Source organism: Lissotriton vulgaris, chromosome 9, assembly GCF_964263255.1.
Source record: "Lissotriton vulgaris chromosome 9, aLisVul1.2, whole genome shotgun sequence".
Lineage (NCBI taxonomy): Eukaryota > Metazoa > Chordata > Amphibia > Caudata > Salamandridae > Lissotriton > Lissotriton vulgaris.
Window position 1 is genome coordinate 435,319,939 of NC_141697.1, and position 25,921 is coordinate 435,345,859.

The following is a 25,921-nucleotide window of genomic DNA, read 5'->3' on the forward strand; positions in this document are numbered from 1 at the left end:
CGAATAATGAAAAGGCGATGGAAACTGCACAAGCATGGGAAGCATTAGTGACACTGCTGGCACGACCGGAGCCAGATTCGGACTCCTTGGGGACTCCACAGGGGCCAGCTGAGATACACTGCATATAGCCAGAATATGGGTAGTCATTGAGAGTATGGAAGCAAGCTTGGGCATGATTGGTATTGGAGGACAGCCTGAATGTGATAGGCCGTGAACGCACCCTAATGTGTTGAAGAAGATTAGATGACCTGGTCTAGAGTACATAGAGCACACCGGTGTAAGGGATAAGGCGAGGAGGGGGGGTTACCATGTTGGAACTCCATTGTATTACTGGGTTGTATACATGGCAAGTTGAGGGGAGGTGAGGCAGGAACAATTATTCTGCATGTTGATATCGATGTGTGTACACAACTATTTCTGGACAGTGGATATACGAATTGTGTTCTATATGTTACGCTTACTGATGAAGGTCTTGTAGGGGGAGGGTGATGTTTGGGTTGGAACCAATAAAAAATATATATATATATTTTTAAATTGACAGAAAGACCAAGAGCAGTACAGTTTTACCATGTAGTTATCATCATGATCAGGGGAATGATGCATTCTGGACATAATCCGGAGCGCCTCAGCTATAATGACATCAGTGGTGGTGCCTCAGCGTCGACTACATACATCTGACCTAACCCCCATTTTTCAACCAACAATAAACTAATCATCACACGGCTAACAATTAAGTAGGCTTACACATTAGCATTGACTTCTGGTTCACCCTTTTCTTTTCCACTGAAGTATTGTGGATATAGACCCCAAAAACTTTTAGGGCAACGCTGGAGGAAGAAGTAGGCTATAAATTTCAGACTACGTGTTACAATATAACATGTCTTTGTACCAATCTGCTATTTTCGGGACCGGGCCTCTAGACCAGCACATTGCAATTCGGCATTTAGCAAGCAATAAGCCCATTGCACTCAGGTGTCTGACTTTTTTGTATATCCCAACAGCATCAGTAACTGGTAGAGAGACAATGAGAGCCCTGTGACCTCTTTAAAAGTATGAATGATAGTATTCCAAAATGTCGCTATAGTCAGACAGAGCTAAGCAACATGCAAGAAGCCAGCCGACCCCTCATTGCAGCGTTCACAAGCTGGTGTATACCGCATCGAAATAGTATCTCAGGTGTATAGTCAACTCTATTGAGAAATTTGAAATGAATTAGGTGAGGCCTCCCATTTAATGAAATGCTCTTAATGACTTCGCAACAATGCCGCCAGGTGTTGTCATCTATAACTCCCCCCAGATCGTTCTGCCACTCTAGCCTTGCTTTGGAGGAACGTGCCCGCCTAGATTCTTGCGTCAAATTATACATAGTGGTAATAATCTTCGTTGGGGAGGAAGTACGGTAAAAGAAAAAGTAAGAGATAATAATTTGGGTGGCTCCTGCATATCTTCCACAAGTAATTCAAGTAATGCATGATTAACTCTGTAAAAGTGGTATTGCGTGACCGGAGAGTGGTCATGGTCTTCAGTAGCGATGGCATCCCATCTACGGGCTTCTCCCCTACAAATAAATCTCCCATTATTTTGATGTTAAGAAGCGCTAGCGCTTTTGTTACTTTTTTCTTCACTCAATGACTACCAGTAACACCACTCCACCTGGATAAAAGGAGAATACAAGAGAGCCCCAGCTTGTGTATTTAACAAGGCCTGCCAAGCATGGCTGGTGGAATTAATGGAGTCCAGAACACTGGTACGTCTGGTGGGTGCCAGGAACAGCCAAAGGGTCAACCGCCACCTTTTCAATCTGTAAATGCAGTAGATTTTGGGGACCATGGATCTAATAATGCGCGTGCGAGCACTGCGATGATCTGTAATATAACTCCAGGTCAGGCGCATTAAGGCCTTCCGTAGAGTAAGCCAATGTGAGTATCTCCCAATTCACTCTAGGTTGCTTCCCTGGCCATGCAAGTTTTATCAGTAGTGTACGGAGAGCTTTGAATATGTGTTTTGGGAGTGTGATTGGAATATTCTGAAGAAGGAAATCTTGGGAGGAAAATCATTTTCATAAGGGAAATTAGACCCAATATTGAGAGTGGGAGATGAATCCAGCAGTTAACATCATCCTCCATTCTGGAGATCGCCTTCCCGTAATTTTCCTGGAGAACCAATTCAGAGTCAGTGTGAACTAGAATACCCAGTATCGTACAGGGTTTGTGAACCACTTTAAAAGGTAGGCCAGCTCTATTGGGGTCATTGTAGGAAGGTACATCCTGACTATGGTTGCCCCCAACTTTTTGCCCTGTGTTTTAGCTGGTTTTGGACATAGTCGACCTGGGATCCTGCCAATCAGGACCCCAGGCCTACTGCTCTCTCTTTAAAATGGATTCCATGTACCCTAGGTACATTTCCAATTGGTACTGGGCCACCTTATCAGACCCTGTAACTCAGGGCATAGGTGTACCCAGGGCTGCCAGGGACTGCAGCATGTACTATGCCACCCCTGGCTGGCCTCCTAAATTTGACACAACTGGCTGCATGACAGCTGGGGCAAAGTCGTGTAATCACCCTTTGCTGTAGGTGTAGTATACCTATACCCAACCCTAAAATGGACACACAGATTCCTATCAGTCACTCCTATGGCAGGCCTTGACAATCCTGAAGGCAGAGTGCTTGGAATCGTGTGAGATGGTGCTCTGGCATGAGCTGAGCCTGTCTGCAGCTTGCGGAACCAAGTCCTAATAGCTGTTCCATGATATCGCATACCATATACTCTTAAGTGCATTATAATCCTCGCGGTTAAATGCTATCTTTGGTATTGCTTTATCAAAACATGTCGAGTAAGGTGTCATACGAATTGGAATACTAACCCCTCGCCAATTCTGGCGACGGGGTTAGCATTCCACCCTTCTAGAGGGACACGACATGTATGTAACTGTGAACCCCGGTTAAAGTTAACTGAAGCCTCAGCTCCACAAAATGGATGCTGCCACCACAGACACGAGTCTGACCCCCTGCAGCTGGGAGTCCTCCCAGTGAGGGGAGCCTGGACAAAGGGTTTCCTGTCAGGGGCGGTGCTAGCACCGTCCCAGACATGGTTTTGTGTATCCTGGGTAGGCAGGGCTTTTCAGGAAGGTGACTGCTGAGTGGCACCCCGGTGCTCACTACGCATAGGCCGGTCTGAACCAGTTCCAGGGGCACACCAGCCCCTGGCCTGGGGAAGTCCGGCATGGCAGAGGGGTGTAACCACCGCCCTCCTAGTCCCACCCATAGGCAGGACCTAGTCACCGGGTCAGCCCCCTTTTTTAGTATAAAGATGGGAGCGGGCCCCCTGTTCAAATTAGATCATCTTTGGAATCAAGACACGACTTTCTTCGAAAGGACTTCAAGATTTCTTCCTCAAGATTCTCCCTTGTGGCTAAGGAGTAGTCACCCTGCATCCGCAGGCACCATCCTAAAGAACACTGCGGTCTGCAGCAAGTCCTTCATCACGAATCCGACGACCCAGCTCGACGAGACCCGGCTTCCCTGGCACCTCTGACCTCTACTCACCTCTACAGCCAAGCTGAGAACCGTGAGTGCGACGAGACCTCGAGGGACCGACGATCGCCAAGACTGCACGACATCTTTACTGCAAGCCCACCGTGTCCTCCACGGGTGAGTGCTTTGGGGTCCGAGAAGCCCCAACCCTGCGCAGCTCCAGCACCCAAGATCAGCCTTCCTGCATCTCCACGATCGGCGTGGGGCCCTTCTGCTGTTTGCTGTGCACCGCGTTGTTTGGCTACTAGCCGGCTGGCTTGTGGCCTTCTGAACGACGCCCGACGACATCACTGCTGCTGGTCTGGTTGCTCCAGACTGGCCCTTGCTTCCTTCTTGAAGAGAGGCACCCCGGACCCTCCTGGTCCACTCCAGACGCCATTTTAGGTCCACCACGTGGGCTTGAATTTGCCAAGGCTTTGTTGCCCAATCCTGGGTCCAGCGACGCCAACAGCTTCTATCTTCGTGGGACAGCTCGATCCTCCTTCCTGGTCGCCGACAACGCCTCCTGGTCCGTGAGATCTCCGAGCCCAGCGTCACCCACACGCCTTGTCGAGGTGGCTACCATCCGGTGCCCTCCTGGTGCCCACTGACTACTGGCTAGTAGTCTCGAACTTGGTCCCCTCTGCTTTCAGGTGTCATCTTCCATCGATCCAGGCTTGGATCCACCGAACTTTCTTCACTGGTCGCCTGCCAGCAACTTCTTTCTTCCAGGCTCCTGGTCCGTCAACGAGGATTCCCGACGTCTTTTGAGTCCTATGCAGCTGCAGCCCCTGGGCTAGGTAACTTCGGCATTTCGGTGCCCCAGCATAGCCTCACTATCCAAGGGTCAGAATCTACTTTCGTTTTCTCCCTACCAGGTCGGGTTCGCCCGAGAACACTAACTTTGCAATTCCTAGCTACCATAGACTTTGTCCCGCATCTCGCGTGAGAGTGCACACACTGCACCCGAGTCCCCTGGGTCTCCTAGAAGTAATCTAACGATTCTATAGTCAAGTCCTAGCGATTCCAAAGCCTATTAGTACTGTACTTACCTGCTAGTAATTTCGCATTCCACTTTTCAAGTATATGGTTTTCCGTGCCCCTCGGGCATTTGTATATACTGTGCTAACTTAAGTATTTTTGTAAGAGTTTTGGTTTGTGCTTAGTACCCTGTCCTCATAAAGAGTACAGGGCTGTTGTGATCTTTAATAAATAACTGTTTATTTTCATAACACTTGTGTGGTGTCCTTTCACTTGGTGTTCAAGGGGTATATGTGGTATAACAGCTGGCTTAACACGCTCTCTCGAGTCTTTAGCCTTAGACTGCTCGTATCCACGCTACTAGGATAGCTGGTCTATAAGGTTGACTTACAACCAATCATCAATCAGGGTTGCTGGACTGATACATAGTGTTCACTAGAATAGTGACCACTGCATATCAGGCCACCTTCTCACAGTCATGGCCGGGGTTAATGGGAAAATTATGGATTTAGTTCAGCTGACTCAGAGTCCGATATGGCGCCAAATCGCATCACCTCATTTAATATGGGGGTTAAATTGTCACCTGGATCTCGGACATACAGAAACATATCATCTGCGTATGCAGATACAATTAGAAGATAATTCGGGAAACAAAGTTTTCTATGCCTATGGTATTCTCCGAGCACACATGCCAAAGGCTCAGTAACTAAAGCATAAAGTAATGGAGAAAGCCGGCAGCCCTGTCGTGTACCTCTTGATATAGCTATAGGGGGGTGAGGGGTGGGTGGGGTAACCACATCAACTCTTACCCTGGCCACTGGAATGTTATATAACAGCGTCACAAAGTCAAGAAAGATCTCACCCACTCCACTCAACGCCTTCATTAATGCCCATTCTACTGAATTGAAAGCCTTCTCTGCATGGAGAAAGACAGCTGCGGCTTTAACATCTGGCCTAGTATGCTTTATGGCTCCAAATACTATACTCAAGTTATAGGTTAGTGTGTGCCCCGGGACAAAGCCCGTCTGCTCCGGGCCAATGAGAAGTGGGACCAAAGGAGTCAGCCTGTTTTTCTAAAAATTTTGCAAATATTTTTGTATCTACATTCAACAGGGAGAGTGGTCTTTAGGACGAACACTCGCTTGGGGGTTTACCTGGGTTCAGCAAGGTCACTATCAAAGCTTCCCTCATAGTGGGGGGTATAAAACCTACGTCCATCATTACTTCAAATAACATAGTCAGATAAGGGAGGAGGAGTTCCTGAAACACTTTATAAAGTAACTGTGAGCCCATCTTGTCCCGGCGCACTACCATCACGCATCGCATCAAGTGCTGTGCGAATTTAGTTAGGATCCAGGGGGGCCATTATGTGCTCTGTGCTCATTGGAAAGCCACGGAAGTTGAATATGTTCTAGATATTCTACAATGGCAGTCATCAGTAACTACTTTGGAGCTGTATAGATCCATATAGTATGTTCGGAATCTATTGGGATCTCTAAAGGATTACACAGTAGATCACCTCTTTCGTCCTGCAGCTCGTCAGATTCTCTTTTACACCATTGCAGTGAAGCCAAAACTGAGCCGGGGCGTTCCCCCTCACCATACGTTTTTGCAGTGGTGTATGTACCCAAATGCTTTACATCGCCATCTGCCACTTCATTGTATTCCTCTCCAGCAAGGAATGTTCCCTTCTAGCTAACTGCCCCTCAAGCATCGATAACCTGCTCCTCAATGATAGCAGCACTCCCGCATGTTTTGAGATAGCAACCCCTCTAATTAATATTTTAAACGCCTCCCTGACCATGATAAAGCAATCAACAGATCCAAGATGAAGGCTGAAAAATTCTGAGATTGAGGATCCCATCTCTGCTTTAAAGACTGTATCTAACAGCGAATATGGACGGAATCGCTGTGTGAAAGGAGCGCTCTTTATTGGAGAGAAATCCATGTCCAGCAGTACAGGGGAGTGATCCGAAAAGGAGCGAGGGAACGGAGTGCAATTTGTCACATGGGTGAGCAGTGGTCTGGAGATTAACCAGTAATCAATTTTGGGGTGGGTGTCGTGTGAGGGCGAGTAGAGGTGAGGGGAAAGCCCCCTACGCCTGGGGATCTCACGCACCATACGTCCAGCAGTCCCAACTGTAATGCTATATCTTTGATCCCTCTGGCTGCAACTGAAGGGCCTCTGGAGCGATCTAGGGAAGGGTCCAGTACGCAGTTGAGATCGCCACCCCAAAATTGTGGAACGTCGGATTTGTTCAGCATTCGAGCGGATGATAAGTGATCAAAGTGCGATCCTTCGTAGTTTGGCCCGTAGACATTTGCAACATTTACATCAATGCCCTGGTCAGTAAGCCCCTAACAGGAGCTTAATTATGTTATGAGAGTTACAAATGAATCCCTGAGATGCCATTTAGTACTCCATGTAACCATGTCCAGCCATACCTCTAGTTGTTGCCATATCTGCATATGTCTCCTGTTTACCTGGCAAGTGTGCACTGCAGTATCAAAAAAAAAAAAAAAAAAAACAACCCCCCCCCCTTTCGCCCAAGGCAGCATACACACCTCCCACGCTATGCCAACCCCAACTAGGTACAGACGACGCATCAACCTCCCTCCCACTTCAGCACTTCACCATGATGAAATTCAACACAAGCAACAAAAAGAAAAAAAGGACTTGTCACAAAGTGAATAACACGAGGGAGCGGATGTTACCAGACAGAACACTGTTTCCGTTTTTGCTGTCATGCAATATTAAAAGACTCATTTGCTGCTAGCAATTCCTACTATAAAGTTGTTCATCCCGATTCCGTACTCTTCTTGCGCTATAACTAAACATCTACATTTTATAGTAAACCTACAAATTTCTATGCAAATGTCATCCTTAGAACTCTGCATGCAGGACGTCTGCTCCTCTATCTTGCTGATTTTAATGGTCTGTGCGTCTATCTTAGTAATTATTTATCACTGTTAAAAGTTTACCTTGATCGCTACCTGCTATTAGTCTTTGCCACAAATTGCAAACTCTACAGGGCATATCGCCTTGTCGTCAATCCTGATGGCCCAAAGGACTGAGGCTGTGGGCGGCCTCCTCATTGCCTCCCAGTTCTTGCCGGTTAGGCTTGGGTGTGGTTCTTGAGGGCTTGCTGTACGATGTTCGGATTAGAGTAGAACTTCGTCTTGCAATTCATTGTGACTTTCAGACACGCTGGATTGAGCATTACATATTCTATATGTAGGTCTCTCATTTTCCGCTTCAGAGTGGCAAAGCGCTGCCGTGCCTCCTGTACTTTAGGAGTGAAATCGGGGTACAGAGATAGCTCAGCACCCTCATAATGAAGTTTCTGTATCTCTCTTTATGCAGGGCTGTATCTCTATCCCTGTAGTTCAGTATGCGCACTAGGAGAGGCCGCGGAGGAGCCCCCGGAGGGGGCCTAAGTGCAAGTGATTGATGTGCCCTTTCCACTACAAAGACTGGTGAAAAAGAGCCCACCCCAGCACTGTCGTTAGTAAGTTCTCTACAAAAACGATCCATATTTCCTGTAGAGGTAGTTACTGGCAGGCCCACTATGGGTATGTTATTGCGCCGAGATCGCCCTTCAAGATCCTCAGCTTTGGCTTGTCCAATAGTTTCCCCCTTTTCTTTTTGGGCTTGTGCAGTCTCTGCTTGTTGATTTACCCCTCTCTCTGCGTATTTGTCTAAGCGCTCCGACATTCGATCCATACGATAGGAGAGTGAGTATTCTCCAATCAATAGAAGAGAGGCTCTGCTGCATTGTTTCTAGTATTTTCTGCAGGGCCCGCCCCCAGTTCGGACCCAGTGGCCCCTTGCTCCTCCGCCCCTCTTCAGTGTCATCTTCCCTTAATCTCATAGATGTACACTGTTCAAATTGTAGTTTTGTCTGCGTTTTATCTGGTTCCCCCATTTTAATCCTCTGGTTAGCTTGTTCAGAATATGCTAGACCCGATTCTATAGTCAACGTCTACCAGCAGGCTCTCGTTCTAAAGAGATCAGCTTGTAAGTTCATTAACTATAAAGCCCTTTGCTATTTACAAAGACAACCATCTGACTCTCTCAACTGTTTATCGAACTTTCTGGGTTCCCCCTTGCTACTACGTGCTAGTGCGCAGTGGCCCGCCAGCAGCACACTGTATAGTCTTGCACCCGGGCCCAGAATATAGTGTTTGTTGGCAAAAAATAATAGGGGAGCGGCTGAGTTGTACTATTGCGCCACCTTTAACGATGGATGCCTTGGGGTAAAGCTCTCCGCCGAACATCGCTTAGTTTTCCTCTCCGCAGCTGCTCACTTTATAGCTCCCGGCCCTTGTCCCTCAGTTGTGGCGCACTTTGCCTTCTCAAGCCCCAAGGCAGGGTCGCAGTACCTTTTTTTTTCCTTCAGTCACTCCCTGTGCCGGGCGAACCTGATCTGCGGCTGATAATGGGGGCGAGGGCCACTCACTGATGTGCTTGTTCTGTGGTAGCCACCAACTTTCACACTAGCGCAGGGAAGGCTTCAAGCCCGCTTGCGCAGGCCGTGCACCCACCCCAAGCTCTGCGTCTGTGTCCGGTCCCAAGCTCACTCCGCAGTCCGGCTGATGCAGGCACCCATCGGCAGCCAACTATTTTATTCCGGCGGGAGCCAGGCTAGTCCAACACTGTCCCGCTGCGCCAGGAACTAGAACACCCGGGGATCGGAAGCTTTCTATAAAGAAAGACTTGTCCTATTCATGAAACCACATAAAATGTTTAATGGCCATGCTTAGGTGTGATGTATGCTTCCTATAGGAAATGCGTCTTTGTTGGGATCTGGGGCTCCAGGTCTGGGAATCTTGGTGTTTGAGCGTTCCCTGCGTGGAACATACTGTGGGGAATGTTCTTTCTCTGGCAGTTGCTGCCGGGGAGTTCCTGTGTCTGGTGGGAATAAAGTATCCTCCTACTCACCGTCTCTGTGGAGCTCTACTTCTTTTCACTGGGCCAGACCCAGCCTCCCCATCGTCATTTTAGCTGCTGTGGCCAGCCGTTTCCGTGTAACTGCCTTCGTTGGACTGCTGATTCCTCGATTTACCTACTCCTCCTCCGTCGATGTCTGCCTTCTTCCCTGTTGTTCCAATGGTCTTGATGAAGTCCCAACTCGTCTGAGTCTTCGTGATCAGGTCGCAAGGTACTCTGTACTTCGTTTTCCTTTTCGCAAGCGAGCCATCCTGCTCTCGCGTTAGCGTGTGTCAGCACCTGATCCGGTCTCAAACGTTCTGCCTGTTCCTTACGCACGTTTGCGTGGCCATTTAGTTGCTCCATTGTCGTAGCAACTTTGCTTACGCGCTCAGCTTTGTTCCAGCGCGTGGCTTACAGATCACCTTGACAACCTCACTGACGCGCACAGTTTTACTTTCAGCGCGACCACGAATCTATGCACATTCAAAGCGTGTCCTCATACTCGTATTTTCATACGCATTTAGAATGGATTTAAGAATAACTTCCTACCTTGGTTAAAAAGAAGAAAAGTTGTGCCTTTTACTTGCAATCTCTGTCTTTTATGACATCATTTTCTAATTGCAGTTTTGGCATTCTTTTTCACCGCTGATGTACACAACATCTCAACACTACGTACTAAAGTGCATAATTTATAATAACTGTTTTTACCATCTTATTGTCGTTTGCATTGCTTTTCTCGCAATTGTATTATTTCCATAGTGTATCCTTGTGGGGCAGCAACTCACCCACGTGCCAATATGGATCACATTGCAGCACCTCCACCCTTTTTACAATCTGCAGGCACACCTCCTGTAAAATGGGATGATTGGAAGGACACTTTTGAAGCCTATTTAGAAGCAATTGACGGAGAGACTTTTACGTCTAAAAAAAGAAAGCTTTATTAATTTACAATCTTGGGGCTGAAGGCAGGAGCATTTTAAAAACCTTACCCATGGAAACTGTAAGCACTTTAGTGACAGGTGGAGACAGTGGTGATTCCTTGTTGGCGGAGGAGTATGCCACTATCATCAAAACCCTTGACAAACGTTTTAGTCCTAAAAGGATCATTGTTCTTGAAAAACACAAATTTCTTCAGCGAGCGCAAATTCCTGGTGAATCAATTGATGATTTTGTGGCTGCGATCAGAATTCTCGCGGTGAATTGTAATTACAGAGAATTTAGGGATGAAATCATCCGGGATCAATTGATCGAGAAGACCTCCAACAAAAAAATTCAGGAGAAATTGCTATCGTCTGATGATCCGGACTTCGAAACTACACTCACTCTTGCCAGATCAATTGAACATTCTCAGTTTTGTGTGAAGGAAATGAGCAATCCTTCCTCTTCTGGCGAAGTCAAACTTTTGAAATGAATTTCAAACCCACCAAATTGTCGTCTGTCATAAAGTCTGTTCCTGGAGTTCCACGTTCCTCTGTTGTGACTCCCAACCAAGCCAAGCCGTTATCTAAGGATGTAATTTGTTTCCGTTGCGGTAGTGCCTCTCATCTTGGAAATGCTAAGTTTTGTTTTGCACTTAATCAAACATGCTATAACTATGGTTAAAAGGGCCATTATTCCAGGATGTGCAAAGTCGCCTCCACCAAAAGAATAAGGATCAAATTGTAAAAACCATCACTGATGACTCTGATGAAGAGTGTTATGAACTGCTTATGCTGTCCTCTTCTTCATTTCTTGGTGATGGTGTAGTAGAGTTAGCTGCTTTGGGTGGCGTTCACAAAAGGAATTCACCCTCCTGCAATATTTCTGTTAACGACACTAGTCGGACCTTTTTAGCTGATTCTGGTTCTCCTTTTACTTTAATTAATGCTGCAGATTTTGACTCATTAAGTAATGTGCAACTTGGGGAATCTTGTATAAAAATCTTTGCATATGGTGGGAAGCGGGTTGAAGTTTTAGGGAAGTTTGTTGCTAATCTCAAATGTCATTCTGATCTTGCTTCCAGCATCATATTTGTGGTCAAGGAGGGGGGCCAACCTTTTAGGGTGGGATGATCAAGGTAATTTAAACATCGTTTTGGATCCCAATCATCCTGACATGGTGATTTCTCGTAGTGAATTTTATAATTCGGCTCCTATTTTTCCTTCCCACATCATAACTCAGCTCTCTGGTGTCAAATGGGAACGTAGGTTTCCTGAAGTTTGACGCGAAGCTCGGGAAACTTATTGGTTTCCAACACCAGATTGTTCTCAAGAACGATGCTAAAGCTGTTGCGCATAAGGTTCGGAAGGTACCTTTGAGTCTTCGCCCTGAACTCAAAACAGAATTGGAACGTTTATGTGCAGCTGGTGTAATCGAACCTATTGAGGGTTCAGAGTGGCTCGCACCAATTGTTTTAGCTCGGAAATCAGACAATTGTCTGAGAATGTGTGTTGATTTACGTGACCTTAACGCCAACATCTGGGTTGACCGTCAACCCCTCCCTAATATTAATGAATTATTGACCACCTTAGACAGTGCTAGATTCTTTACTTCCCTCGATATTTCTTCTGCGTACCATCAGATTGAGCTTAGTAAAGAATCTAGGCATGTGACCTCCTTTGTTACTCCTGAAGGCGCTTATCGCTACATCCGTATGCCCTTCGGCCTTGCATCAGCTTCGGCTGTTTTCCAACGTTTAATGAAAAACGTATTTAAGGATATTCCTGGGGTTGTATTCTTTCAGGATGACATTCCCATACATGGGAAGACTGAACTTTAACATGATGAGGGTCAAACATGTTTTGAGCATAATTAAGTCTAGTGGTTTAACATTGAGGGCTGACAAATGTAAGTTCATGCAGGATGGTGTTGATTATTTAGGTCACCACATTTCTCACAAAGGTATCGAACCCAAGCTTAAGATTATGGATGCAATTCAAAACACACCCATGCCTATTAATAAGGATCAGCTTCGGTCATTTTTGGGGTTAGTGGAATATTATTCCTAATTTGTCTACAACTTTTCCACTAAAACTGCTTCTATGCGCAATTTGTTGAAAAAGAAATTCAAATTTGTATGGGATGAGGATTGTCAGAAAAATTTTATGTCGATTAAGAATGAAATTGTACAAGTTAGTCCGCTTAAATTGTTCAATATTAATGACATGCATTATTTCAACCGATGCTTGCAATGAGGGTCTAGGTGCGGTTCTTCTTCAAAGAAGAAATGATGGTCGTGAAGAAACTATTGCTTTCGCTTCTAGGACACTGAGGGGTGCTGAAGGCACTTATTCAACTATTGAAAAGGAGGCTTTGGGTTTGTGGTGGGGTATGCAGCAATACAAGAACTTTTTATGGGGAAATGAATTCATACTGAGAACCGATCACAAACCGTTAACTGACTTATTTACTACTAAAGGTGGTGGTAGAGCTACACCGCGTGTTGCCAAATGGCAGTTCAGATTGCAAGAGTTCCGCTATCGTCTTGAGTATGTGCCCGGTGTTAAAAATCATGTTGCTGATTGTTTGTCTAGATTTCCCCTTTGTTCTGAGAATGACGTTTAGGAGTGCGATGATTTGGAGATGGTGTGTGCTGTGTGTTATTTGCATGACACTGTTGGTTGTGCTCTTTCTGAGCAAGAGTGGTTGGATGGTGTAACTGGAGATAACGTGATTTTGAAGGCAATTGACTGTTTATCTGGTGTTTGGCCGTGTGACAAGGATTGTTCTCCTGAATTGGTTCCTTTTAAAAGGATCAAAGATGAATTGTCTGTTGTAGATGGCATATTACGTAGGGGTGGTTTACTCGTGGTTCCTTTTTCCATTCGGAACAGAATTTTTGATCTGGCTCATGAGGGCCTTCCTGGCATTCGTGCTATGAAGCGTAGGGTTAGACAAGATTTTTGGTGGCCAGCATTGGATAAAGATGTTGAACATTTTGCGCGCGATTGTTATACATGTGTCACAAGTGAAGTCTCAGGTGACAAGACCTTTTCCTGTTGAACCTATTGTGGTAAAGAATTTGCCTTGGTCGAAACTGGCTTTTGACATTGCTGGTCCTTTTGGTCTCATTGGTTGTTCTCCCAAGTATGCCCTTGTTCTTATTGATTACATGTCAAAGTGGCCTGAGGTTAGGTTTGTTGATAATGCCAATTCTTCATCGATCATTAGTTTCTTTCTTGATGTTTTTCTTAGGGAGGGTTTTCCAGAAGAGCTGGTCTCTGACAACGGCACTCAGTTGACCTCTTTCGAGATGCAAGGGTTTTTTAAGGATGCGGGTATTAGGCATGTTTGTACGTCACTTTATCACCCACGTAGCAATGGTTTGGTTGAGCGCTTCAACCGTGTTGTCAAGGAACAGGTGCAACTTGCTTTGGTGAATGGTTTGCATTGACGGAAAGCTCTTTGTGATAAGCTGTGGGCTGTGAGGACTACGCCTCATATTAGTACTGGTGTTGCTCCATTCACTTTGCTTCGGGGAAGAGTGGCTGGTTCCAAACTGAATAAAGAGTGGATGTCTAGAAGAATGGTTGATCCAAGCAAATTATTTGGCGTAACGGATGTCAGAGCTGCTGTACAAGCAAAGTATGATTCTAGGCCTAGTGTAAGTTATCCCCTGGATGTTAAAGTGGGTGAGGTTCAAGAAACCTGGTTTTCTCCACAAAGGTGAATCTCGGTTTTCGTCCCCTAAAAAAGTGTCTGAGGTGAAGGAATGTGTGGTGGTACTGTTGGATGGTAGAGTGTATAACAAGTCTTGCATTTCCATTGTTCCTAGGTCTATGGTGGGCGAGGTCAACAGAAGATTGGGTGCACAATCCCCTTCCGTTGATGTGTCTTCTGAAGTTGGTGGGAGGGATGATGTGGTTCTTTCTGAGCGTTCTTCTGTCCGTGTGCCATCCAGGCCTTCCAGGACTAAGCGCTTACCTGCCAAATTTCATGATTATAATATGTAGAAGTTGCGGTTTTATCATTCTGTCATGCTTGTGGCAGTTGTTTTTTTGGTTTTGTTCCCTTGCTATGCTGTGGTTATGCTTCTTTTCTTGTTCTCTTCCTTATCCATCTTGTTCCTCATTTTCCTTCCTTCCTTCCTTCTTTCTGTTTCGTCTTTCTATTGTAGGAGGGGAGATATGTTGGGATCTGGTTCTCCAGGTCTGGGAATCTTGGTGTTTGAGCGTTCCCTGCGTGGCACATACTGTGGGGAATGTTCTTTCTCTGGCAGTTGCTGCCGGGGAGTTCCTGTGTCTGGGTGGGAATAAAGTATCCTCCTACTCACCGTCTGTGTGGAGCTCTACTTCTTTTCAGTCTTCCAAGGGCAGATCCAAATGAAACACATTACATGATGAATGGTGTTATTCGCCAACATTTTTCATGTGTTTAACAGGTCGCAAGAGAGCAGGCTAGAAGGAATGTGGGAAGCCATCACACACATCCTACATGCAGGACCATAAATAACCATACATTTCAATCAATCAATCAACAAATCAGATAATATACAGCTGGCCAGAGAGGTTGCTCTGGCAATATGCTCGGAAGTAGTCCCACTGGAAAGCCTTACAGAAACAAAATATCAGCAAAACAGGTTTTAATGGCACTTCTGTGAACTGTTAAGGTGCAGTCACATGCATTGTGACTGAAGAAGATCTGGTCCTCATTCTGGGTAAAACGTTTACTTACAGCACACAAAATACTGCCAAACTCTTACAGAAAACATGCAGACAAGTGTTAGAATATTTAGCCAGTGGCAGTAAAAATCGGACATACCCAAAACGACCAAGGGTACTCAATATTATGGACCAAGATCTTGTGTGAGATCCTATAGAGGACATGGGGATTCTAATCGAGATAAGGATGGCGCAGGTTCGGCTGGGTTTGACCAAAAAAGTGGCGTTTATTAGTGTGTCTGAGGGGGCATGGTCTGGGCTAAGAGATGGGAGGATATTTTAACTTTGGCAGGGAACGGGGTGAGTGGAAGATTACATTAGGGGCTGCAAATTTTACAAGGCTGCAATGTCAGTCTTATTTTCTCTTTAAAACGTCAATCAACTTTTATATTGCAACATCAAATATTTTTAAACATCATTCATGCACCACGCATCTTGAGACAAAAATATACTTACTGTCTTTCACTGCTGCTTTTTTACCTAGAAATAAACAGTAAAACAATTACTGTAGCTGCTCAATACAGTGTCAATTTCACCATGAAGCGCTTCCTTTCAATGTTACAATGTGTTACCACATGTACAATATTTAAGAAACTTCAAACTAAAAGAAGTAATGAGGAGGTGGATGATCCTAATTTTATGAAGTTGCTTAAATATCAACATGCATTAAACATTAAAACTTTCTGTGTTGCATAAATTTGCGTCATCATACAAACATCCCTCCCACCACCTTGTACTCTCAGGACGATGGCTCGCAAGAAAATAAAAAATATTTAGACTGGCTTTATCCTCCCGTGCTCTCAACCTATCGATCAGTTTAACCTTCATTTAAGACTAACCCTTTTCTCCAGACATTCAGGAAAGGGCGCACAACCATAATTTTTCTACATCAGCCTCTTTTTCAATCCTTCCACCACCCACCCCACCATCAGAATTGATATGTGTGATCATGGCAGCTCTGTAACCAACACACGCTTGAAGGTGTTGCTTGTTCTGTGGAATGCAGTTCTGTGGCCTTGAAGTGCATTATATGAATACCCTAAAAAATATATACATTAAAAACAAGCAATAGTATCTGCAGTGACATTTAAAATGTACTATGTATGTTTAAGTCCTCTGCATCTGGCCGTTTGTATTTTTAAGTATAAAGTATGTAACACACAACTTTGGTAGCCATTGCTGGAAAGTGGTAACGTTTAGTAACACCATGGCGATTAATATAAAACAAAACTGCAAACACAAACCCTTGGGACCCTGAAAATAAAACCCAAATGAAGCACACCATTCTGGCTGCCCTTTGAGTACCTCAAACAGTAATTCATGATTAACATTCACAACTTATGATCCAAAGAAGAACTGCATTGGTAAGTGTCAAGAAGCAGCCAACTTGCAAAACTTGATGTACTGTTAAGCTAAATGCCACAAGTCTTACATAGTTAGACATTCCTTATTCACAACAATATGTAGCATGGTTACAAAGTATGTTCATACCAGTGAATTGTGTGCATTAAGCACACCCAAATTGTACGATAAAAAGACTGAAGTCTCCCTGCCAAGCACAAAGAGATGATGGATGGATTGCTGAAACTATTCAGACACTCATCCCAAGTCACAGACCTGGGTTGAATCCAGCATTGTTATTTAGCTCACTTCGCCACCCCAGTTCAGATCCTTCCATATGCAAATCAGTCTTGACCCTGTGCCTCATGGGAGCAGTCCAGACCGAACTGCCCAGCCAGGTCTTCCCTTGGACGGGAAATAAGCATCCTGGGACCGGTTTCGAGGTAACACCCTTCAAGACAGGCAAGCTTGAATCCAGTGGCAAAGTGAGCAAGGGACCCAAGTCTGAGCATACCACGCCAACTTAGGGCGAACAAAGCAAACACAAAGCGATGATGGACGGAGTGCTGAAACTTTCCAGTCACAGATCTGGGTTGAATCCATCATTGTTCTTTAGCTCGCTCACTTTGCCACCCCAGCTCAGACCCAGCCATATGCAAATCAGTTTCGACCCTGGACCTCATGGGAACAGTCCAGACCATACTGCCAAGCACATATAGGTGGCACCAGCATCTCAAAAACTAAGTAAAGATAGGCTAGACAGAATCCAGAGATACTCAACTAAGATAATGTGATGTTTACAATACTGGATACTAAAGGCATTAAACAGTAAAAAACGAAGCAGTTTTAGCTGAACACTTCGTTCTAACGGGGTGCCCAAAGGCAACATTATAAACAGTTTTTGTAGAAGTGTAAAAGCATTCATACCTTGGGGGTGAAGACGCAGACAAATTATTTTTAAAAAAACAGAAGGATTTGAAACAGACTAGGGGACTAAATAGACCTTTAACAACCCAAGAGGAACGTAAACAGATTAGTACCTAGTCAACGTAAGCAGATGTGTATGCAACGCTTTTTGAATGCACTACTGTCACTTTGCAATCTGTGCTCTGTATCATACGCATCTTTGTGCTCTCAAAATTCAATAAAACAGATCTTGAAAAGTAAAACCCGCAATTGGAACGGTGGAGACTATATAGCAATTAAATGGACACACAGTTAATTTGACTATCCTCCTCTTATCTTTTATTCAAGTCCATGTATTTCGCACTCTGCGATTTTAAAGTTCAAGCTGTACATCAGGGTCAACAATCTGTGACTTCTGCAGTACTGATGCTAGAACTTCATGCACTATCAATGTTATCAACATATTTATAAAAACGCACGTACAGCAGCAAAAACCTCACGCTCAGTCTCTGATTATTAAGGACACAGGCTTGGCAGCTATGGTATTTTTAAGTAGCCTGCTTGCAATGCAAATTGTAATGCAGAGTCAGAGTTAACAATCCATCAATGTTGTTAAATAGAGCAGAATTAATTAATCAGAGCACATTGAAGACTCTGCATCCCATTAAGGAAATCTCCAGATCCAAATATGCCAAATGAATACAGATGCAGAACACCACATACATTATAGAGACATAACAGAGCAAAGAAGAAAATACATCAAACTTACCACCATATGATAGTTTGTAGTAGAAATAGCCCATGATGGCAACACCAACCCACATCTCTTGATGTACCTTGGTGTAGTACGGCCTCATTCTGGCCCACCATGCAGTCAGTGCTTGTCCCGCCATCTGCAATAGATATTTAAAAATGTTTAAGAAGTACAAAGGTTGTTTAATGCACTCTTTTCTCAAAATGAAAGTGGTTAATTGTTCTCTATTAAGGCGATTCATATGCAAACTAAATATCCACATTCAAGCAGTAAGACGTTATCACTGGAAAAAGACGACAAGAAAACTGACAGTTGCAGGATGTCTTTAAACTATGCCTTGCATTCACAGTGAACTAAGACTGTAAGCAAAACTGAATACATATTAAGATGGTTGTGCGGGAAATCACTCACTATACATTTTACAAATGGGTTCCTTCCTAGAATGTTGTGAAAAGACATCTTCTCTTCTGGTATTACATTTTCAGATTAGGAACTTTGGCAGAATAAGTTATTCCACTGTTTTTACTTGGAAATCTGTAAAAAGTAGCAATAGCCAGAAGACCATCTTAGAAGAGGTCCGAGACTACAAACAACAAAATCTTACTGGCTAACAAGCTTTTTTTAAATCTGGCATTTACTGACAAGGCTAATTCAATCTTGCATCCTTTCTAGGCCATTCTGTGAAGTAATTTGGTTAAAGGTAGTTAGGTGACCAAGACTTCTACAAGTAGACTCCAGCTATGACTGACATTACTGGTGGATGTTCTGTAGTGTGGAAGGTTCCTGCAAGTAGGCACACTGAGGAGTTTGTATGCTAATGTAAATATTGTTGGATACTTACTTTTACTGTCAAGGCATCTCAAATCTGAATATTCGTGTACTTGTTGAATAATGCAACTAGCTTTCCAACATCAAGACTCTATTCTAAATTCTTAAAGTAAATACTGATTGTTATTTCCTAGGGGTTGCTAAATGTAGGGGTATCCTGGAGTGTGTTGCTTTGATTACAAATTTGGTATATTTAATCGGGGAGAAGAGTACACTTTTATGAGTAACATGCAAATATACAAATGTGTTACATGATATGCCTTTTTTGACTTAATATTGCAACCAAGACTTCATAGTCTACAGAAAGTAATGACTTGCTTGGCTTTTCAATGCTAGTAAAGAAGTCAGCCAGAAGATGATAGGAACTAAAGAAATGGTTAGAGTGCTCATTTTCAACTTAAGCTAGCAAGCAGCTGTAGGTACTAGAATTTCTGGGCACCACATCTTTAACTAGAGTAGTGTGGTTGGGCACCACATGTGCCAGAGGGGATTTTGATAATTGTAAAGGCACATTATGCAACTAGGGGTGTCTGGGGCGAATATCTACCAACACAGAGGCCTTCCTGCTTCTATTCCTGGCAGAGACTGCACGTCAATATTGGGATGCAGTAGGGCCATTGAGATCGACATTCACTCTTGGAGTTGTCCTCTAGAGAGGAGAACCAATTCTGAGAAGAAGCAGATTCAGCCATGAGAAGCTGAAGGGGACTGAAACCTTTTACATCAACAGAATTGTAACCTTCTAAAGTAGGATTCTTTCTGTATGATTCAAGCGGGGATTAAAGAACAAACTGGGTCATTTAGATCATTTTTTCATTTACAACTTTTCCACTTGGGATAAGGAATTTGGAAGTGGTACAAAGCTCATCCCACAAGTTCTTTCAAATATTTTTGCTTTAAGAATTTTAAAATGACAATCTGTGGCAGGGCAATCTGTAATGGAATAAGTCACAGAAGGAGATGTGTAATAATGTTTGGCTCCCAACGACCACACTTGTGAGAGGGAACATGAAAAGACCTGAGCCCGAAACTGGTAGGAACCGCCGGAGAGGGTGTGTTTTTTTTGTATTGGTGGTGGCTTTTACATTCGATAGTGGTGACACTTATAATGGTGGTGGTGTGGTGTTTTACATAAGCGATAAAGAACTGAATGTGACAAAGTTTGACGGTTGAGTGCACTTTTTAGATGCAACAATGCATAAGAGGCTATTTTGCAAGTACTCTGTAGAAGGTTGCGTGGTACGCTCGGTTTGAAGTTATGTTATGTTAATAACTTTTATTTGGCGCACAGCTGCCCCAGCGAAGGGGCGTCCTGGCGCCTGATCAAGTACCACAACATAACAGGAGGAGCTGAAAAAAAGGAATCAGTTAGCAGAGGCAAACAGGTGAGTTTTGATGGCGCGTCTGAAAAGAGTCAGGCTGTTTAGGGCACGGATGTGGACAGGAAGGGAATTCCATAAATCAGCCGCCAGAATGCGAAAAGAGCGTCCTCCCATCCTACTCAGTCTGAATCTTGGCTTAATCGCCAGTTGGTAAGATTCAGACCTGAGGGACCGCGCAGGGACATACGGAGAGATAAGGCCCGCAAGGGCGGGGGGAGAGGAAAGCTTCAGGATCTTAAATGTCAGACAGAGAGCCTTAAATTTGATTCTCTGTCTGACCGGAAGCCAATGAAGGGAGGTCAGAACAGTGGAGACGGAACATCGTCTCGGAAGGCCCACAATGGCCCGTGCAGCGGCGTTCTGCACCCTCTGAAGCCTAGTAGCCTCAGCCTGATTGACTCCAAGCAGCAGGGCGCTCCCGTAGTCCAATCGGGAGAGGATGGAGGCCTGAACCACCAGTTGCAGCGTGGGGGGTCGAAGAATTTGAGGACAGGTCTCAGTCCTCGCAGAATACCAAAACAGGTAGCTGCTGTCTTCTTTGTATGGCTGGTAAAAGAGAGATTGGAATCCAGCCAGACCCCCAGATTTTTAACTTCCGCCGCTGGAATGGGAGACACCCCCAATTCGGGAGGCCACCACTGGTCTCCCCAAAGTTCCGCCTGTTTCCCTAAGATCAGGACCTCGGTTTTCTTCGCATTAAGCTGTAGGCAGTTGTTACGCATCCAATTAGCCACAGCTATAAGTCCTGCACGGAATCTGGGCGCATTCACCTCAGGGTCCCCACTGAGTGTCACCGCCAGCTGCGTGTCGTCGGCATACGATGTCATGGTAAGGCCACATTGCCTGACGACAGCGGCCAGCGGTTTCACATACAGATTGAACAGTGTGGGGCTTAAAGCAGAGCCCTGAGGGACTCCCAGACCCAAAGGATGGAAAGAGGACTGGCCTGGTGGAATAGCTACTTTGAAAAACCGGTCCGAGAGGAAAGAGCGGAACCACTGAAGAGCCTTCCCAGCAATACCTACCTCCTCCAAGCGCCGCATCAAGATGTCATGAGACACCGTGTCGAACGCGGCGCTCAGGTCTAACAAAAGGAGCGCCGCAGTCTGCCCAGCATCCAGCACAGACCGCAGATGTTCGGTCATAAAGAGCAGGGCCGTTTCAGTGCTGTGCTGCGAGCGAAACCCATTTTGACTCTCGTCAAGAATCTTATTACGCGAGAGATGGGCAGACAGGATGGAATTCACGTGTGCCTCTGTGACCTTAGCGGTCCAAGGCAGGAGGGAGATAGGCCGGTAATTCTCCGGGAGCAAGGGGTCTAGGTTGGGTTTCTTCAAAATAGGGCTGACCACAGCTTGCTTCCAGGAGGGAGGGACCATGCCCTCACTGAGGGAGAGATTCACCAGGTCCAAGATGGGCTCACGACAAAAGGGCGGGAGGAGAGTAAAGACCTCCGGCTTCAGCGGGTCTAAGGGGGAACCAGATTTAATTTTGAGGCTAAGAGTGTTGAATACCTCGTTAGACATGGCCGGCAAGGAGGATAGAGTTTCAGATACCGAGACCTTCACAGAACTAGGAGCATCCCCGGAAGCAGATGGTATGAAACCTCGGTAAATTGTCTGCACCTTCTCGACGAAAAAGGATGCCAAACTTTCACAGTGCGAGTCCGTGCAGATTTCGCGCGAGGTAGCCCGTTTCCCCATCAGGTCTTTAAGTACCTTGAAGATTAACTTGGAGGGGTTGGGGCTATTGGAGAACTCAGCTGCATAATAAGCAGCCCGGGTTTGACAGATAGCTCTGTGGTAGGTCTTGAGCTGGGCAAAGTACAGCGATTTTAGCATGGGATCAAAGGATTTCCTCCAGGCCCTCTCAGCTTGCCGGCAGGCTCTCTTAAGCTCGGCAAGAGTCTCATTGTACCAAGGGCTGCGGGTCTTAGCATGACATTTAGACCAACGCAGGGGTATAAGAGAATCGAGGGCAGTGAGGACCCAGTTGCAAAACTGATCGTATCCCTGTTCCACATTCTGTAATGTGCCTAAAGGCTGTGCCTCCAGTATCTTAAACTCCTCCAGCTTGAGTTTACGCCAATTGCGCTTAAGGATCTGTTTATCCACAGGTTTGAATTGTGGGTTATCTAAGGGACATGACACTTTAACCAACATATGGTCCGACCAACCCACCGCCATCGGGTCAGATGTTCTAGCCCGGCCTAGGGTGGTGAAGAAAGGGTCAAGTATATGGCCTCCTATATGGGTGGGAGAGGTGACTAGTTGGTTGAATTGCAGCGCTTCAAGGTCCGCTAGCAAGGTGCTGATGGATAAAGATGACGCCTGGTCAAAATTTATGTTTAGGTCACCTACGATGTTAAAGTTAGCACAACTAGAGATCAGTGAGCTAACCACATCTACTAGGGCTGCCTTGAAGGTGGTGTCATTCCCAGGTGGACGGTAGATAAGCATGCCACTAAAGGTAAATTGATGACTAACCTTTACCATAAAAGAGGCGCTTTCACACATAGGAAGATCCTGAACCTTCCACTCAGCCAGGAAGCAAGATTTAGTCGCCATGGCTATACCACCTCCCCTAGTTGCCCGGTTCAAAGTGAACACCGTGTAGGTAGAAGGGAAGGCCAGATTTATGATGGCAGTGGGAGAGAAATACTCTTACGAGTGCAACAAAAGCACACTGTATTTTAAAGAATTGGTAACTAAATGTTTTGCAAAAAGCACAGGTGTCTGTAGTCTGAGAACATAAAAAAAGGACGAGAAGACTTCTTTAAACAGAGATATACAGTGAGAGACCCGAACAGAGACTGATATGGAAGCACTAGCAAGGTGGAGAGCAGGTGAAGTTAGAGTCGAATAATACCATATGCTTTGGAATGAGGATAAAAACTTACAATTATGAGAAGTTTGTTCGAAAGATGAATGCTAAGATGATGCTCTGGGAGGGTGGTGTGTGTAAATGTAGAGAACTAGCCTTGTAATAATGACAACGACAAACTGCAGAACGGAGGCAGAATCTATTCAAATAGGGATACTGTAAGCATTCAGCAGAAAGCAACATATTTAAGTTCAAGAAGGTAGAAAGCTTAGACAACTGCAATAGGATGGCACAGACAAGTCGTTAGTTTGATTTGAATCAGGCATAGGCAGAGGGCGTGGATGATGAGATGAGACCATCCATTACCCACTAATGGGGTTAAACACTAGTGAGGATGGATGGGAAACAGTTTAGCAACTTCAAGATCTCTTGCATGCATGGACTGCATCAATAAAATTAGTACATACAAATTAGATTTCATTCAAGAGTCAAAAAAGTTTATGATTTCATATTCAAGTCTAGAGATCACGACTTCTGTGTGCACCAGGAGAGAAGCAGCCAGCTGCTTCATGGAGAAAACTAAAAATATCGACTGACCATCATCATGAGTACAATTTTTTCTTTTGAAGGAGATAGGGGGTGGCACCAAAGTGTAGCTTCGTGACCACACATGACCCGAGTCAGTCATTACCCGCAGGCCCCCAAATCAGAGTGGTTGATTTCTGTTCCAATTTCTCAAGATACATTTCTCCTTGATCAATATATAGGCCTCTTCTATCCCTGGCTAGTGTTTGCCGGCACTGCGAACTCATCCCTCGCCCCTTTCACCATATCCATCCACCATAGCTCCCTTGCTGAAGTCCTGCTGGATTTCCATGCCATAGCTATACGGAGCTTAGCTAGAACCAGAGCAATGGTCTGAAAGCAGACAAGCTGCTTCATTCGTTTAGTAACTGTGCGCATGTCTAGCAAGCATCTAATTGGATTTTACAGCAGAATAGAGGTGGTGGGCTCAGAAATGCACAGAAATGCAATGCATTACCTAGCGCTAGAATGTGGTTCTTAGCAGACAGGTCCATACCATGTGCACACAGTGGACTGGGCACTGGCTTACATCTTCCCTATCCTGTCCGGGGTAAGATCAGCATGATGTACATAATTAAATTGGGTGAAGCAGAACCTAGCATTCCTAGACACAGTCTTTATCAAGCTCAAACAGCTAACCAATGAATTCAACTGTATTCTGGGCACTAACTAGTCTTCCACCAGTCCTTGAGTGCCTGTGACCCCCCCCCCCCCCCCCAAAGTATTCTGCAGCTGGATCCGATACAGTCCTATGATGACTTGTTTTGTCAAACTCAAATCCAAAACCATGTCTAGCTGTCCCGCAATATTGGGTAAATGTCACTAAGCCCCATATCCTACCCATGACCCCCCCCCCCTAGCGCAGAATATAAGAGGAATTGTCTGAGTCATAGAGCATATGTGGCCATCAGGTTATCAAACAAGTGCAACTTCTTGTCTTCTACTAGTTCCCTCAGATCACGATTCCAGCAGTCCTCCAGCTATCTATGCGGTGTGACTCCCATCAGTCGCCTACTTTGTGGTAGAGCCCAAAGTGGAAGATTTGGGGCATTGGGTATTGCCTACTTACCACTATAAATATACTTTCTCCAGCAAAATATGATTAACTTTCAACAGTACATTGATTCAGCCTCTGAGGACGGGGTGCTTCGGAACCACTACAATAGCAGGCAATCACCTGGCACAATGTGGACTACTATGGGGTGGTTCGGGATTCTTTAGCTTCCCCAGCCAGCGCATCGGCCACTGAAGTTGTGACGCTCCATAATAAAGCTTATAATTGAGCTCCTTCCTACTGCAGCAAGGCATACAGGGCATTTAACTGCCACCTTGCGCCTGCCCTTATGTGCGCCGTGAGTAATAGCTACAGGTATGCAAAGAATAGTTTCTTCAGTATTACTGGAGGTGCAACACAGAAATAAAGGAGCCTCGGAAGAACCAGCAATTTTGCTATCGAGACCCTACCCATTGGGAATACAATCAAAAAGGCACCGGATTGTCTGATCGAGGCCAGTGCCATCCCAAAATTATCATCAATAAGATTTCGCTCAGTGTGATATTTGTACACCCAAATATTTAATGGTGTCAGACTTCCTCTGTGATCGGCCCTTCCGGACCTCTTGCCTTTGCGGCTTAGGAGAACTATGCAGTTTGAAGAGACAACCTAATCCAGTTAACCCTTAGTCCAAATGCCCTATCAAATTCATCTAACAGACCCATGACCTAAGTGCATCAAACATAATATAGTATGGATGAAGGGCGGCATTAATTGAGTTTAGAAAAGCTCCAACATTCACATAACAATTAAAACTAACTTTTTTATATTTGTTTGAGAACCTCTCTGGCACGCTTCAAAAAGGAGGCTAAATCCTTCCTCATGGGTAAATTCCAAGGCTAAACCCATTCCACAACCACCTCAGAGACTACTGCCTTCATCCTGCAACCTCGCCCCACCAAGAAATCGGGAGTCTGTCCTCAGCAACTGTAATATTGACTATCCTTGTATACTCCCATCCCTCTTGTATCCAGCATCCCCTCCTCTCTAATTTACAGTACTCTTGTGATATCCTGCCTATTGTATGACTGACTCTGTAAAGCACTGATACCCTAACGGGTCAAGTTTGCGCTCTGTAAAATACTAAAATAAATAAGTCATAATTCCCATATTTGTTTGATGAATGCTTATTTCATTGTTTTTGTTTCTTTTTTTGCGGCTCAGATGATTGAAATGGCTTAG

General features: G+C 45.0%; 1 protein-coding gene across 1 annotated transcript in view; it reads right to left on the minus strand.

Moving 5' to 3' along the window:
- The window catches only part of ATP5MJ (ATP synthase membrane subunit j), a 244,257-nt gene that overhangs the window by 9,302 nt on the left and 209,034 nt on the right, over positions 1–25,921 (minus strand). Inside the window, exons 2-3 of the mRNA XM_086937884.1 lie at positions 18,083–18,206; positions 15,523–15,546 (exon numbers count right to left, since the gene is read on the minus strand). Coding sequence (XP_086794010.1) covers positions 15,523–15,546; positions 18,083–18,206 — 148 coding nt within the window. The remainder of the gene's footprint in view (positions 1–15,522; positions 15,547–18,082; positions 18,207–25,921) is intronic.